At 41.2% G+C, this 16,059-nt stretch overlaps 1 protein-coding gene across 2 annotated transcripts in view; it reads left to right on the top strand.

Moving 5' to 3' along the window:
• The window catches only part of LOC131694300 (diacylglycerol lipase-beta-like), a 91,977-nt gene that overhangs the window by 53,015 nt on the left and 22,903 nt on the right, over positions 1-16,059 (top strand). The window contains exons 4-6 of one of the 2 annotated variants that reach the window (XM_058982925.1): positions 11,116-11,213; positions 11,421-11,636; positions 11,726-11,838. In XM_058982925.1, the coding sequence (XP_058838908.1) occupies positions 11,119-11,213; positions 11,421-11,636; positions 11,726-11,838 (424 nt within the window). In that variant the 5' untranslated portion in view covers positions 11,116-11,118. Of the gene's footprint in view, positions 1-11,076; positions 11,214-11,420; positions 11,637-11,725; positions 11,839-16,059 lie in introns of those variants that run through there. The other variant, XM_058982924.1, reaches the window with a different exon arrangement.

Raw genomic sequence — 16,059 nt, 5'->3', positions numbered from 1 at the left:
AGGTATTACCTTACCAGTCTTCCCAAATCAACATCGTACACAATGTTCGGTCTGATTCTGTGCTCATATTAATCCCACACAAACTCAAACACACTATTTCGTACCAAAACACGTGCGCATGTTCGTCTGCACAACCGTACCCCATGTACGTACACGGTGTGCATACACATAGGTTTGTGGGATCAGTTTTCTCTTTCTCACTCATCATCACTAGTGTTGATTCGTTTAGCCTTGTGCTAATTGTTTTCGTGCACGCAGCCGGTGTACGTACACGGAGGTTTGAACTAGAGTTTGCACATCGTTCGCTTGGGTTCGATGTTCGAGGCAAACCTGTACATCGAGGCGAATCATGTTTGAGGTTGAACGCGAGCACGAAATTTTTTACGCATGTACAAATTTGTCGATGTTCATGGGAAGTCTGGTTATTACATTTGGTGGCTCATCGAGGGACACCCTCGGGCCTTTACAAGCAAGCATAGGGGAGGAGTGATTTGCTTCTGCCGAGAATGATTTGCTTCTGCCGAGAACTTTTAGGCACAGCTTTTGCTTTCAATGAGGTCACCAGTATCGCATTTTACATTGGACAAGAAATCATAGAGATTAGGCGTGATCGATAGCGCAGTTCTTTTTCAGCTAAAAAGCGCTTTGAACGTTCTTTAAGGGAAGTTCATGCGGGGTCTGCCCACAGTAGGGACACTTTACAGTATCCCTGTTGCAAGAATCATCCTCATGAACATCTCCACATTCCCACATCGTGTCTATTTACTAAGGTGGTAGCTGTATGACCGAATTGTTTGCAACGGAGACAGTTCATGACCCGCGGCACAAAGAGGCTAACTGGTAGACTAACCCGATTCAAGAGAATATAAACCGATATAGAACAATCCAGAATTGTCTCTGACTGAAGCATGTGGTCTTTGAAAGTCCCAACCCCACAGCAGATCTTCGCAGATCAGCCCTATTTGGCTGATAACTATGTATATTGACTTCAACTGACTTTGCAGGTACGAAGACACGATATTCCTGCGTAAAATGTTTGTAACAAGCAATCTTGTTTGCCTGCTTATCATAAAATACCCTCAGCTTATCTGGCCGAATCATAGTTATATCAGTTAAATCATCCATTTGTTATATGTGGAAAACTCCTCTCAGAGCCAGCACAGAAACAAAATTGAGTTTGCTACCGAAATTGAATTTAAACCAAAAATGCTTGATTAACTACACTGCAGCGAGCGAATGAATGATGAGGCAAACAAACGAAAAATTCCATTCAGCGGGGCGGGCATGAATTGAATTTTGTTACTCTTTTTTTATTTCGATTGTAGAGGTTTTAACCTTAAGGTCATTCGCCTCTTCGGGTTAGAAAAATCTCTTATGAAAAATTTCTAACCCTATGTGCGGGGTCGGGACTCGAACCCAGGTGCGCTGCGTACAAGGCAATCGATTTACCAACTACGCCACGCCCACCCCTTGTTACTCTTTCAAGCTCACACGGGGATATCAATTTTTTTGAGCCATCACGGATGCTGCGCAGGACGATGAAACCAGCAGCCGAAATGAATACCCTTGGTGTCGGATCGGCAGCTCGATTTAAGTTTTTCGAATACTGGGACACCCACCTCTGACGGCAGCTGCGGTCCACGTAACTATTTTTAATGATCGTTTTCTTCAAAAGATATTTTTTGTGTCATTTTACATATGAAAAAAAAACTTTTTGAGTTCATCAGTGTTAAAAACGCGATGAGGTTTCGGAATTCTAGTGGGGTTTTCGATTGATTGACACCGGTGTAGTGGATTGCACTAGTTTTGCACTTTCTAGCAGAAGTGTCAATGGAACATACCCAGTTTTCTGCACTTCTGCTAGAATGTGCAAAAACGGTGCAGTTTCAGTGCACTCCACTACACCGGTGTCAATCAATCGAAAACCCCATAGGTATTCATACATTTAAGTACAACACCCCATTTACTGTAACAATCAGTTACGATAATGCTTAATGTCTAGCAACTCAAAAGTACAGTTTTCGATTATAGTATTTGAGCGTCAATATGATTCACAATCAAAGGTTGTTGTTTAACGTCTGGCTGAAGCAATGATTCACACCTTGCTGCTGCTGTAAATCTACTTCCATCAGATTCCGATGAATGGAAATTATATTCATTATCGATTAAACCAACTATTACAAGCTTCTAGTGGAAAAGGTTGTTTTTTAAACGCGGGAAAGTACAGCTGCGTGCGATTTATTTCCGTCTATGTAGTCTGAGGTGGCCGTCTGAACAACAACAATTAGCCTGCAGGTTTAAAGCTTCATAACGATACGGAATCACCTTTCCAAAGAATTGTTTGTTATTTTCCATGGACCGCATTCAGCTATACAGTTAGTATAGTTATTCAAGAGGAAACGTGTGTCTATTGAATTAGTTGCCGTAGGATAGGACAGCCGTTGGATTTATTTTTCGGTTGTCCTTCTGCCACGTGTCGTCAACAGAATATAGCAATATTTAGTCACGCCTGAGGTTAACTCTGAATGATGGTTATCATTGTTTATTCTTCTCCGTACACACGTTCGGATCGAGGAAAAAGCAAGATTTGTTATCCTATGCATAACTCACACTTGTACCAGTTAGTCAGTAGTCAGTCAGTAGCCGGATGAGGTCAGGGTGTACCGCTGAAATTCCGAGACGCAAGACAGTCGCGAAAACTCGTGTACTACTTACTGCCAGTATACCAGCTTGCAACGTTGCTCAGGTGTGGAAATCTACTGTTCTCAGTCTCTCGGTGCAAGTTTCACAACATCCACACCGAGTGACACAAACATGATTCTGATCTGGCCAACATTCTAGACTTTAGAACCTGCATTTGCGGTAAAATTTGTTCAACACTAACGCGACTGTTCAGAATAATTCTATTGGTCGCAACTACACTTTGATTGAGAATCGAGTGGCAGCGATTGGCAGATTGGAAAAAAAATCTCAAGGACGCGGTTGCTTAGAGACTGTGTGCTTTTCCACCTGCCTACCAGAAGCTGCTGTCTTCGTGCTTGCCTGATGCCTTCTGGTGAGATGTGGTCTGCACTTTTATGGGTTTCCGCGAAAGGTTAAACGCGATGCCAGCGGATGCCAATTGAATCAATAAGATACATAAGCAAGCCTGGTGGTGCATTTGGTCCGTTGTTGCATCAGCTGGGTACTTGACTTGGCACGGTTTGCAATCTGCGCTTCGTGATGCGATTTATGCTGAGAGTTTCAATTTGCTGCCAATTGGTTTTGCGGTTTCGCACGAGGGAAGTTGAATTGCTAGATTCAATTTTTTCAACGGAAGAGGGCTGCTATTTTTATGCTTCTTATTTTATGAGTGCTGTGGCATGAAAGATGCTTTCACGGAAATTAAAATTCCATTCTGAAATATGATGTGGCGAAATTGGCTTATATTCTGAACTTTCAGGCAGTTCAATCATTTGCCAATGACCCACTACTGTATACAGTTGAGTAGATACGCAGTGAAACAATGTACTTTGATTATTCTGAGGTCAAAAATCGCTCTCTGCTATTCGGGGTGAATGGATCAATAGTCTAATTTATTCGTCCTAGCTTCGTTCTCTCGTTTTCGAATGTTGTTCTTTAATTATTTCTCGTTGCTCAAACCCACAACAGAATTGTATCGATATCGCTCCATCCTCACCTTGCTTCGTCTGGCTTTTCTCATCATCTGATTTATGCAATCCCATTATTCTCACTCACCTCATAACCGTCTGATATACGTGCTCCGGTTCACCTCGATCCTCTCGAAGTCAGTCAGTTCGATTGAGGTGAGTTCATTGCAATTATTACGGATGCAAATTGATGTGTTATCGAGAAACAATAATGGTGCATCATCTCACCGGATTGAAGCTGCAACTGCGCGAGAGTGCAGTAAATTAGCTACCGCCGGGGGGTTTCTGAATAGCAAGTGCTTGTTGTAAATACTGGCACTATTCCGACCGTAAGCTGCCCCCTCGTTCGGTGAGCGACCAAACTATCTTCCTTGAGGCGGAGCTTTACTGCAGATATGCAGTGGCAAATCTCCTCCCTCTTGGCTTAATACTAGTCAATGATGAATTGAGTGAATCCTCCTGACCAGACAATTAATTATCACACCACATTAAACACCCTGACTGGCTGCAGGCGCCATCCTCTTAGATCTGCCATAAACATTGCATGCTCCCACGGTCAGGTAGGAACTAGAATCGCCTCGGATGGCTTGTATCACCTAGGGCTATTTTCATCAGAACAAAGTTCATGGATCATTAATGAATATAGTTATAATAACTTGATACCGGCGTGGATCGTAAATTTCATGACAGAAAAGTTCAAAGTCAATGAATGTACCGAGGGTATCCGCATTATTCGTGCCCAGGTCATACACAATTATTGACAGTCTATTATTGTGCTGCTTGGTAGAGACGCCATTCCAGTGAGCAGAGAAAATATGAGGCACGAGAAGCAAGAAATATTGCTATAGAAGATTTTGATTTATCTTCTGTAATAAGGAAGATTAAAGACAATGAGAGATCTTTTATTCTGTTTCACACGGGTGCACGTTTCAATTAGCGATCGAACTGGACTTTCCCGCAATTGACAGTAATTATTGCCAACGGTTGAATAAACCTGCATGTGTGAAGCGACTTCAAGGTGATGCTGTGAGTGCCACGAGTTCATACGGTCGTGCCAATGCGCCTGGCCGTTTAGAAGCAAACAGTTACAACAATCACAAATCTTGTAAGGATCATGTATGTATGTAATCATGTATATTGGTCTCGAAAACGGAATTTATTAATGCGGTATTTATTGGCACGAATTTCTACTTTGAGTCATCAATTACTGTATCAGAATTACATTTGTGACACTTCAAGAAATTGGTTTTTTCATCAGATCTCGAGCACTCGTTTGCATACAGTCAGCACAAACTCCATTACTAATTTAGTTAAAGGTGTAGTTTAAATCAATTTTCGCCTTAGTGGAGAAAAAACAGTTTTTACCTAAATTTTCAACACTAAGGAGACATACAACATAGTGAAAAATGTGTGTTTGGAAAATCTCTGGAAAAGTATTCGGAAAATGTGTAAATTTCCGGCCCATCTTGGTTAGAGCCATCAGAGCCAGCACCGACTGAACATTTTAATAATAAAAAATCAAATATAGGTCCGCTACAGATTTGTTCCTATTATCATTCGTATTGAGCTGTTGGAAGCGAACGGAGCATCTCCTCAAAGGAGTGCGGCTTATGGATTGTGATTTAGTTAGTTTGTGTCATTCTGTGCCTTGCTTCTGTTACCGATGGTTGGGAAGTAAAATACACAACGAAAAAAAAAACACTTTTTAGTCTCCGACCGAGACTCATTCCTGCCACAAATCTTGAACTGAATTAACAATGAAATCAGTCGAAGCCTGCTGTTTACACCCGTCAGGTGTATGGGAAGACTGCATATAAAAACCGGACTAGCAGAGGATTAATAGGATGAGGTCTACTCGCTTGACTGACTGCGTTTTTAGTTTGTCCAGCTTTGTGCTAGTAGCGACGCCAAATGGATGAAATCAGGCATTTTTTTAATTGTGAGTCGCCGGGATAGCGTTGAAGATGGTTACATGTGCAATTTTGTTCCCAAGCTACGAGCCATTCTTTTGAAAAATAGATTTGCGCCTTTAAGGGTTAAGTACCGCTATTATCTTACCCTGTCTATTCTTGTCTTTCCTATAATCCTGTACTGGGATTTAGGTCCGTGACAAAAATGACTTTCTCTGACAAACTATATCCAAGCTTCTAAACTGGCCCTCTGTGATTTTTTTTCCGGGCCAAGGACACCAAATTTTTGAATTTCTCTGAATTTCTCGAGCTCTGACGGCCGTGACAGAACTATCGAAAATTCGTCCTGATAAGCTTTGAGTGGTTGTAAAGAGTTTGGAACAGGAAAATGGTATTACTGGTTATGGACCTTTTACGAACGAGTACAGAGTCTAAGTACCACCAACCTGGTCGAAATAGATGGCGTCGTTTCCGATTTGAGTTTGAATTGCGTAGATCTGCTGAAACACGTGGTTGGCTGTTTTAAAAACCCTATGCTTTAGTCAGTGAAGATACTGGACTGCAAACGATTGCATTCAGCTGACGGGTAGAGGACCTATGCCAATTCAGGCTCTTATCGCGTGATGTGCGCTGGGTCTGCCCTACCTAACTAGCTCCTTTTTGACAAGGTTCACTTGCTTGTTCATCTCTTTGTGCCGCAGTTCATGAACCGTCTAATTGCAAACAATTCGGACACACAGCATCCCATTGTAGCAATAAGGTTCGTTGTCGGAAAGGTGGTGGGAATCATGGAGGTGATTCTTGTAGAAGGGATGTCAATAAGTGTCTCTACTGTGGGGGAGTGCGAGAAGAAACTGAAGTGTTGATGATCCCCATGAGGGAACATCTTTTGCTGTGCCTAGAAGCGATAGAAAAATGAGGATTTTTTTCTATCCAAAGTCCAGAAGCTCGAGGAAGTACTGGTGAAAAACTGAAGCAAGTAGCTCCTGGTCGCAGAAATTTGAGTCCAGAAAAGGTGTTCTTAACATTTGCTGGAACAAGAAAAACCCAAGTGTTCCTATGTATCAGTCGAAGAAAGAAACTTGCACTTGTTGTTTTCCTGGAATGTCCTCATGTGAAGATTCCCTCTCGAGAGGAATGTTTGTCTGGCTATATGGAAAGACAACAACAAACGCAAGTGGTCTGTTACACTGACGGTTCTCTGATGAAGGGACGTGCTGGAACTGGTGTCTACTGTCGTGAAATGAGATTGGAACAATCTCACTCACTAGGTAGATACTGTACTGTATTTCAAGCAGAAATCTTTGCGATTATGTGCGGGGTACTAACGGCCCTTCAACTGAGTTTGTCCGGCAGAGTTATAGACTTCTGCTCCGATAGTCAGGCTGCAATCAAGGCCCTTAGCTCAGACAAATCCCGGTCCAAGCTAGTGATCGCGTGCCGAACCCAAATCGAAGAACTAAGCATTGTCAACACTATCTACCTTGTTTGGGTGCCCGGATATTGCGGGATTACTGGAAATGAATGGGCTGACGAATTGGCCAGGGCAGGTTCAGCGATTGACTTCGTTGGTCCTGAGCCCACGCTGCCAATTTCGACAAGTTGGATAAGGGAAAAAATACAGTCTTGGGCTTCGTCCGAGCACCGCAATTATTGGAGAAATCTACAAACGTGTCGCCAAACAAAGGCGTTTCTAGAACAACCATGCCCGGTGGTTTCGAAAAATCTCCTACATTTTTCGAAGCTCCACTGCGGCATGCTGACCAGGGCTTTAACCGGCCACTGCAAACTCAATTATCACATGGCAACTATTCAGCGCGCTGAGTCTTTTTCATGTAATCTTTGTGAATCCGACTACAGAACCTCATATCATCTGATATGCAACTGTCCAGCGGTAGCGCAATTGCGATTTCGAGTCTTCAGCCGTCCTTATATAGACGAAACCATGTATGGACGACTGAAACTCAGAGGCATACTAAAGTTTCTTATCCAATGTGATAATGAGCTTTAGGCTTATTCGCAGGCAAGTTGAACTACTTGTTTTAAGTTATTTTAGCTCCTGCAGTATAGCTTAAGGTTGTCTTCATGATGATAATCGATCTATCTAACTTCACAAGCTTCGACATAACCATTTTGAATACGGGTGGAATGACATGGATGCATGCTTCCTTAGCGCGCCCGAGCGCTTTGGTCTTATCCTTCTGTTTGATATCGCTGTGATTAGGTAATCCCTGATCCCCATGGTAGCGACCATCTGCCAATCATTATTACTATTGCTAACAGTTCGAACCCAAACGAGTGCTTCCTGCGGAGGAAGAGTATGATTTAAGTTCAGTTTAAACGCGTGCCAGACACGAAGTCCCGCGGACCATCTCCCAACCCGTGGTGGGACAAAGTGCGCTCAGACGTTATTCCTGAAGATCGGAGCGCCTGATCACTACAGGAAGTACTCAGTATTCGAAACAAAAATGACAAGTTTAATGAAAGCCAAAATACGCGGTTATTGGCGCCGGTTCGTTGGCGGGTTAACAAGAGAAACTTGGATGACCACTATTTAGGCCACTGTCCGGCGAATGTGCAACTCAAACAATACCAACGAAAGCGTAGAATACTGGATATTCTATTTACCAACAAAGTCTTAGGAAGGAATATAGAATAGAAAAAAAGGTCTGCCCGGATTCTATGCCAGCCAGAAGACCTACCTCGTACCTCGTCCTATCACGATACCGCGAACGAATCACCATTTCCGATGGTGGAATTCTCACTTACTCTTTTGTTATGCAGCAATAACGCTCCAGGGTTGGATATAATCAAATTCAACTTTCTGAAGAATCTACCTGGCTCTGCGAAACAGTTTAACAAATTCCTGGTGAGTAACATTGTCCCTCAAGACTGTAAACAAGTGAGAGCGATCGTGATTCCAAAACCGGGAAAGTCAGCCTCCGATCACATTTCGTATCGGCCAATAGTAAGGTTGCTCTGCATTCGGAGAATTTAAAAAAAGAAAGGATCCTGTGCCACTTGGACAATTGGGTCGAAGAAATGGTTTTCTGATAGACACAAAATTTGGCTTCGCCAAGGAAAGAACGAACGACTGCCTTGCGTTGCTTTCAACAGAAATTAAAATGGCCTATGCTATCAAAGAGCAGATGGCATCAGCGTTCTTGGATATTAGGGTTGCTTTTGACTCAGTTTCTACAATCGTTTTCTCATAGAAACTGCACCAACATGGTCTTTCGCCGATTTTAAAATTTTTTTTTCTAACCTTGTTTTCTGAAAAGCACGTGTTTTTTTCACACAGTGGTTCATGTCCCCTTTAATTCTAGTAGTCGAACATTGATAAACAACGTTCGCCTTTATTGCTGGTATGCCCGTCATTTAAAACAGGGTTTTCTTACAGTTTATGCTTATTTTCGGACGCTCAAAATTATTTCATATTCTTGTCGCGGATACAATAGATTTTGTTTTAGTTGTAACTTCAGTTTGTTTACATTTTTTCCAGATTTTTTGGTGCATTTTATTTTTTTGCTAGTTTGTCTTCTGTAAAATTATTCGAATTATAGATATTTTCTCATTATTCGTCATTACGATATTTCCATACTGCATTTTAGGCACCTAATGATTTTCCTGGTGGCAGGGCGCCTAGAGACAGGTAAAATCTTGAACCGATGTTAGGTTTGATCACCGTTCGATTCTGTTTACAGGTTTCAGTTGATGTTTTTCGGTGAATATTAATAATGAAACTATTTTTGAAGTAATCGTTTCAGCCTGCTCATTCTTCAGCCATACTCAGAAATTTAAGCTCTTTCACTTCACGCTCGCGGGACTGTCTAAACAAAGCCAACTAGTTACGAAGGGAACAGGCGTGAATTTGTAATGATGGCTGAAGAATGAGTAGGTTGAAACATTAACTATAAAAAGAGTTTCATTATTAATATTCACCGTAAAACAACTTAACTTAAACCAGTAAACAAAATATCAAACTATGAACGAACGTCAGCACAAATTTTAAACGTCTCTATCCCTACTATTAATCTGTTTACTTCCGTGATACTTGTGGAGTGCACAGTAGTATATACGGACTCTATCAAACCCAAGTATCGGACTAGCATTCCTCCCCCTTCCAGCTGTAATCTGCGTTTGGGCCTGACCGGCACCTGGATCGCCACCCCTGCGGGTTTGACCCGGAGACTCCGGTTTTTGGAGATAATCTCCGGGCTTCCGGGTATTACATCAATTTCTCCGGATCTGGTGAGACGATAAATAATTTTAACTGTATTTGTTTGTTTCGAGTTCTTTCGGTGGTAATGGTCCTTAACTGGTGACCCTTTGTTGGAACTTCGCTAGCAACTGTGATGACGAATAATCGATTTTTTGCGCCTAGTAAAACATTTCGAAAGACACCACAGTGTGCTTCCCAGGCGAAGCAGCTTTCGTGCCTGCTTCGCTCTACTTCACCTATTAGCTGTGAAAGAGAGCAATCCTTGCTCCTCCACAGCGAGAGTGGCTGGTCTTTTCGAATTTTCTGTGAGTAGCCGGGCAAGTGAAATTTCCACCTCCACGAAACGGTTCATAATCACGAGAAAATTTCAGCTCAATGAAAAAAGCCTGAGCTTTTCTCATTGAGCTGTAATTTTTTCGTGGTCAGAAAAATGCTTTATGCTTTGCCAAATCGCTAAACGGTGAATGTGAGCCAATTTTGGTAATGGACACCTCGATGAGTTACAAAAAGAATGAAAGAGTTTATGCTTGTCGTATACTAGTGTTTCTCTAAAAGCATATCATAGAACAGTAAAATTCTACGGGCGAAAGCCTCTCCGGAGGTGGCAACCCTTGGCACCACTATTGATCAACAAACAACTTGGGGCTACCAGAAGTTCTACATTGTAAGATAATTTGTTACCCTCATGCATTATCATCTATTGATTCCCTGTACAATTTCAGTTAGTACCAATCAATAACAGAGTAGTAACAAGAGATAGTCGCACAAGCTCAAGCAAGCTCTGATATTTGTCAGAACATTAGTATATATGTACTTCCTACCCTAGCTGATGGGCCGAGTCAGGCACTCAACCAGGGCAGTTTTTCGCTCTTATAAATTTTGCAACATCAGCACCGTACTCTATTTTCCTCTTCTGACACCAATTGCAAGTAAAACGTTATTCATTCATCGTAACCGTTATACAACCACCAGAGGTAAATACACGAGCATAACATTTGAATGTACCACCGGCGGCGGTGTCTGTAACTACGGGCAGTATGGTTGGTCTTAATGGTCGGGGTCTTACGAGCTGCAACTGTTTCTACTTACGTTTGCATTGTCAACTTGGATGATGAATGATGATGACCTTACTAGCCGCATGCGTACGATTCATCCACTTACTGCTTATCAAGTTTAAACGGTGTTACTTGTACGATCTTTCGAGATGAAGCGAAACTATCACCTGGTGACTTACCTGGCCTCCCCGATGCTTAATTGTAATAGAAACCTCCAGATTTACGTAAACACGCTACAAATGATTGCATATTTTCATCGTCTGTTGTTGCAATTGCAGGTCATGCCAGCGCTGCGTTTGTTCGGCCGGAAATGGTTAGCCGCATCGGACGACCTTGTGTTTCCGTGCATTTTCGAGATCGTGTTCCGTATCGTGTGGTAAGTAATCGCCACGGCTACTCGCCACTACAATTGCCCATTCTACCTTCTCATTCAATTTAATAATAGCAATAATAATGATAATCGTTTTCACTGTTGGGCTCACTCTCACCTTGCCGGTGGTGCGGTTCGGTGTGGCGCGCTGATTCACTTTCCCATGCTGAGTAGCAGCTGGTGTACCTACCTATAATTCAATTTCATTTGCAGGCTCGGACTGATATCATGCGTAACGTCGACGTACTGGAGCGTGACCGCGGAGTGCGATGAACAGGCCAGGCTGGCCGTCCGCATCTATCTCGTAGGGACCCTAGTGTTAATTAGTGTAAACATGGTTCTACTGGTATTGCTGGTGAACCGGAGTGCCCGGGGTTGCATTACCGAGGTGCAGAAGCGCTGGCTGGTGGCACCACTTCTGGTGATCAAGTGAGTTTCCATTGATTTTCTTACAATTGGCGCACGGGGGGTTGCCACACGATGATCGAGTAACGTTCAATTTTTGCTTTCGATTTCAGGATATTGTTAATTCTGCCAGAGACTGGACTGAACATCTTCGGCACTATGTGGGCCTTCTGCGGGACCATCCAGTGCAAGAGTGATGACAAAGTTACGCGAACTGTGATCGAAGGTAAGTTGGTAACCCTCATAGACACATCAGTATTAGTGTCGACCTCCACATGACATTTATTTATGTCATTTTTTATTGACAAGCACTGGGGCAATGGATTGCACTGGTGTTGCACTTTCTGGCAGATATGGGAATGAAACACGCCCAGTGGCCTGTTCTTCTGCTAGAAAATGCAATACCAGTGCCATCCACTGCCCCAGGGCACAGTGGTCGGAAGCCCCAAAAACGTGAACTCTAGCTAATTAGAGGCCAAACTATCGAATATATTCACAGGGTGTCTTTGAAGGATTGTTCGTATGAATATTATCCATAATCCGACAAAGATTTAAATTTGCCATGGCTTACTATGATCGAATTAAAAGGAATACATTTTTATACTGACGAGGTAGAAAGTTGGTGTCTTCGACAATGTTTTAGAAATGCTCGTAATGAAGAATTTTATTGAAAAACTTGAATTTGTAGGACTAAAGATTATCGATTTATAAAGCGTTTTGTATGGCAACCCTCTTAAATTTAGTTTTTTTTAATATAACTTTTTCTACTGTGACTTTTCGTGCAAATGATGTTTCAAACGAATATGGCGGTATTAAAACCACATAATATTGTTGAAGACTGTATGTAAGAATACTTTATCGTTTCAATGTTTTTGAAGATTTTTGCATATAAGAGAAAAAGGTGCAAACCAAAATGGACGGCACTATGCATAATAAAGGTAAAATGGTTTGATCCGTGGTACTCTAGAACCCTGTGAATAAAAGAAGCTCACATGAAATGTTTTTTGACATTCTCCATATAAAATAAATAAAAAAAAATTCCAGATTTTTTCGTTAAATTTGGCAATTGATGGTATAACATTCTTTTGTAAGCATCCAATTCATTATGACATGTGTATTTGTGTATTATCGTTTTGGGATCTCCAAAAATATTCAAAATGCTACATTTTCGCTCCCCGTTTATAGAATAGGAAATAATCACGTATAAGTGAAAATAATACTTGTAATTGAATATCAAACCAAGAATTACTAAAATTTGAGAAACAATTTTTTTGCTGATTTTTGTATCAAAAAGGTTAAAAAACATAATAAAGTAAGTCTTTCTTATTCATAGAGTTCTAGAGTGCCACGGATCAAACCTTCTTACCTTTATTTTGCATAGTCTAGACATTGAAAAATATGTCTGCTCGTGCATTTTGGTTTGCACATTTCATTTTTTACGTAGTTGAAGATGGCGTAAAACAATTTAAAAACTTCAAACTTCAACAATATTATGTGGTTTTAATATCGTAATATTTGCCTGGAACATCGTTTGCACGAAAAGTCATGGTGGAAAAAATTATATGTAAAAAACCAAATTTAATAGTCGCCTTAAAAACCTTTTATAACTTGATAACTTTTAATTCGACAAGTTCTTCGACAACATTCTTCCTTACGAGCATTTCTAAAACTTAGTCGAATACACCAACGTTGTCAGTTTAATAATTTTGTTTTTTTTTCAGCTCGATCATAGTATGCCATGCCTAATTTTAATTTTTATCAGAGGGAATGCTCACGCGAACAATTTCTCCGAAGACACCTTATGAATATATTGGATGGCTTGGCCTCTAGTGAATTAAGGTCACACTTTTTGTTGGTGGGTTTTAAATAAAAACGAGATTAATTTTAACATAGTGTTTCGTACACGGTTAACTGGATACATCTAGCCTAGTGCCTAAAAGGAGGTAGAATTTACCAATTAATTGGCAGAAATCTACATAATATTTAACTTATTTCAAGTAAAAGATACTTAGAATTAATGAGTAATTAAAGAGTTATGTAGAGTTAACCAACCTACCACAAAATATCACAAACACAGCACCAACTAGATAACTTAAATCTAGTTAGAATTAGTTGCTTTTATCTGGTAAAAGATAAATCTTATAATAGTTGGTATTTCCACCTGTTTTATGGGTATACTAATTTTCTAGCTACATCTAGTTTTTTTTCCTTTGTTGGGTACATTAACCACTGCGACCAGTTATTTGATCTATTGGGGTATATCCCCTATTTACTATACGCTTACCACCTCAGCTAGTTACTATTTGTTTGAGTAACCGCTGTTACTGGATTTTTAGCATTTTACCAATCAGGTATTATATATCGTATGAAATTAACTACCTTTTTAGAAGAGATTGACCAGATTCTCGATGGTACAGTTAGTCCCAATCCGAAGAATTTGTTCCTTTTTGTGAATAGTGCAAGACAATTGCACTATAAGTGTTCCGAAGATTCTCTATCACTATTGCAAAAACGACAAGTGTCATCTTGAAGCCTCCCAACTATCTTCATGTGATGATTACTACCACAGTGTCCAGTAATTAACCCAGTATAAGTACTGAAATCCTTCTTAGATAAGCTGATAAGTTTTTGAGCCACTTTATTATCTGGTGTACATCTAGTTTACTGTGTAGGAAGAAACCCGAGACTGCAATGTCTTTATTGGTTTGTCCGATGCTGTACATCGATTCGGTATTTTAATTAACAGCCTTTAGTATATTCTGCAACATTCCAAGTATATCCATAACATGACTCATTCATCTTATTTTTTTATTCGTTTATTTGTCAGGGTTCATTTCGGTAGCTGAAGAGAGCCGTGGATTTTAGGGCTTTTTTACAAAATGTGGGGAATAAAAATAACAAATATTATTGATTATCCAACGGAACTTTTTATTGCGCACGGAGACCTTCTTTCGCGGGGGCGAAGCATTTGTCTGCTCTCCTACTGTGCCAGTGGGGTCAGTTTTGCAAATCGTCGCCAACAGCTAGGATGGAGAGGTGTAAATGAACTTTTATGGCTCCAAAATGTAGCTGAGTTTTCAAACAAACAATTAGGACCTTTGACCGATAATTTTTTGCACATCTATCCACAGAAAAGGGTGATTTGCTTAGGTAGGTCCGAATAGCCCCGGGTTTCCATATATTGACGGTCCGCGCGCGATCATTCAGAAATACGCGAACATGCGCATGGCCATACGCTTATATAAAATAATGTATACACGCTAAGTTACACACGCGTTAGCACACGCGATAAAAATGTCAACATTCAAACGCTCGAGTCCTTCGCGATCATCCACGCACATCGCACGCGGTGACAAAGTGAACGGTTTAGCATTTATAAATTCACAAACGCGGCCTCAGGAGTGAACTACCTTTTGGTGGACCAAACAGAAAAATGACGCTCATATCATACTCTCGTACTAAACAACACGTTCCATGGCGACATGAAAATCGAATTTATACACACGAAGTCACATACATGCGACAAGCACGTTAACATATAAATGCTTGAGTCTTACGCGATCATCTTCGCAACCTACACCCGCGTTCTCGTAAACATGATAACATCCCGATGATAAGGTGAACATCTTAGCACTTATAAATTTTCAAACGCAGTCTCAAGCGTGAACCTACAAACTCCCGCGCTCGTGTCTATCAGCTAGTATTGGTAGTCTAGGATCATGCCTCAATTGGATCAATTAAAAAAAGACAACTCGTATCCACTGGACAATACATTCCGTGGCGACATGACCGGGAACTCAGGTGATATGGGGTTACTCACTCCCTGTCAGAATGTGAACCGTACACCGAATACTAAATATCACAATGACGGTCCGCATGACAATCCTAGAACGCACGGTTACAAAATCGAATTTATACACGCGAAGTCACATGCACGCAACCACACGCGACAAACACTTTAATATACGAACGTTTAAGCCCTTCGCGATCAACCACGCACACCTACGCCTGCGATCGCGCAAACTTTATAGCACCCCGGTAATAAGATGAATGAATTTAGTGCTAACAAAGGTTCACACGTCTCGAGCCTTCAAACGTCCGTGTTCGCGCGATCATGAATCGGTCACGTCCGGAAACCATTATGCTCCGTCTCCGTCCTAGAAACTCAGGTCCATACATTCAGTCGGACCAATAAAAAAATAAAGCTCATATCCACTAGACAACGCCTTCTATGGCGACATGACCAGGAACTCTAGTGATTTGGAAGATATCACTTTCTTCTAGCATCTGAATGGTACACCGAAAATTAACTATCAGATTCACGGTCCGTGCGCGATCATCCAAGAACACTCGCGAATATGCGAACGGCACACGGTTATAAAATAGAATTTACACACGTTTACAGTTATGTATAGGCTAGCACACGGAACACACAAACGCACACGCA

This window comes from Topomyia yanbarensis, chromosome 3, assembly GCF_030247195.1.
Source record: "Topomyia yanbarensis strain Yona2022 chromosome 3, ASM3024719v1, whole genome shotgun sequence".
NCBI lineage: Eukaryota > Metazoa > Arthropoda > Insecta > Diptera > Culicidae > Topomyia > Topomyia yanbarensis.
Note: the sequence above shows the minus strand (reverse complement) of the source record. Positions and strands in the feature narration are given on the sequence as shown.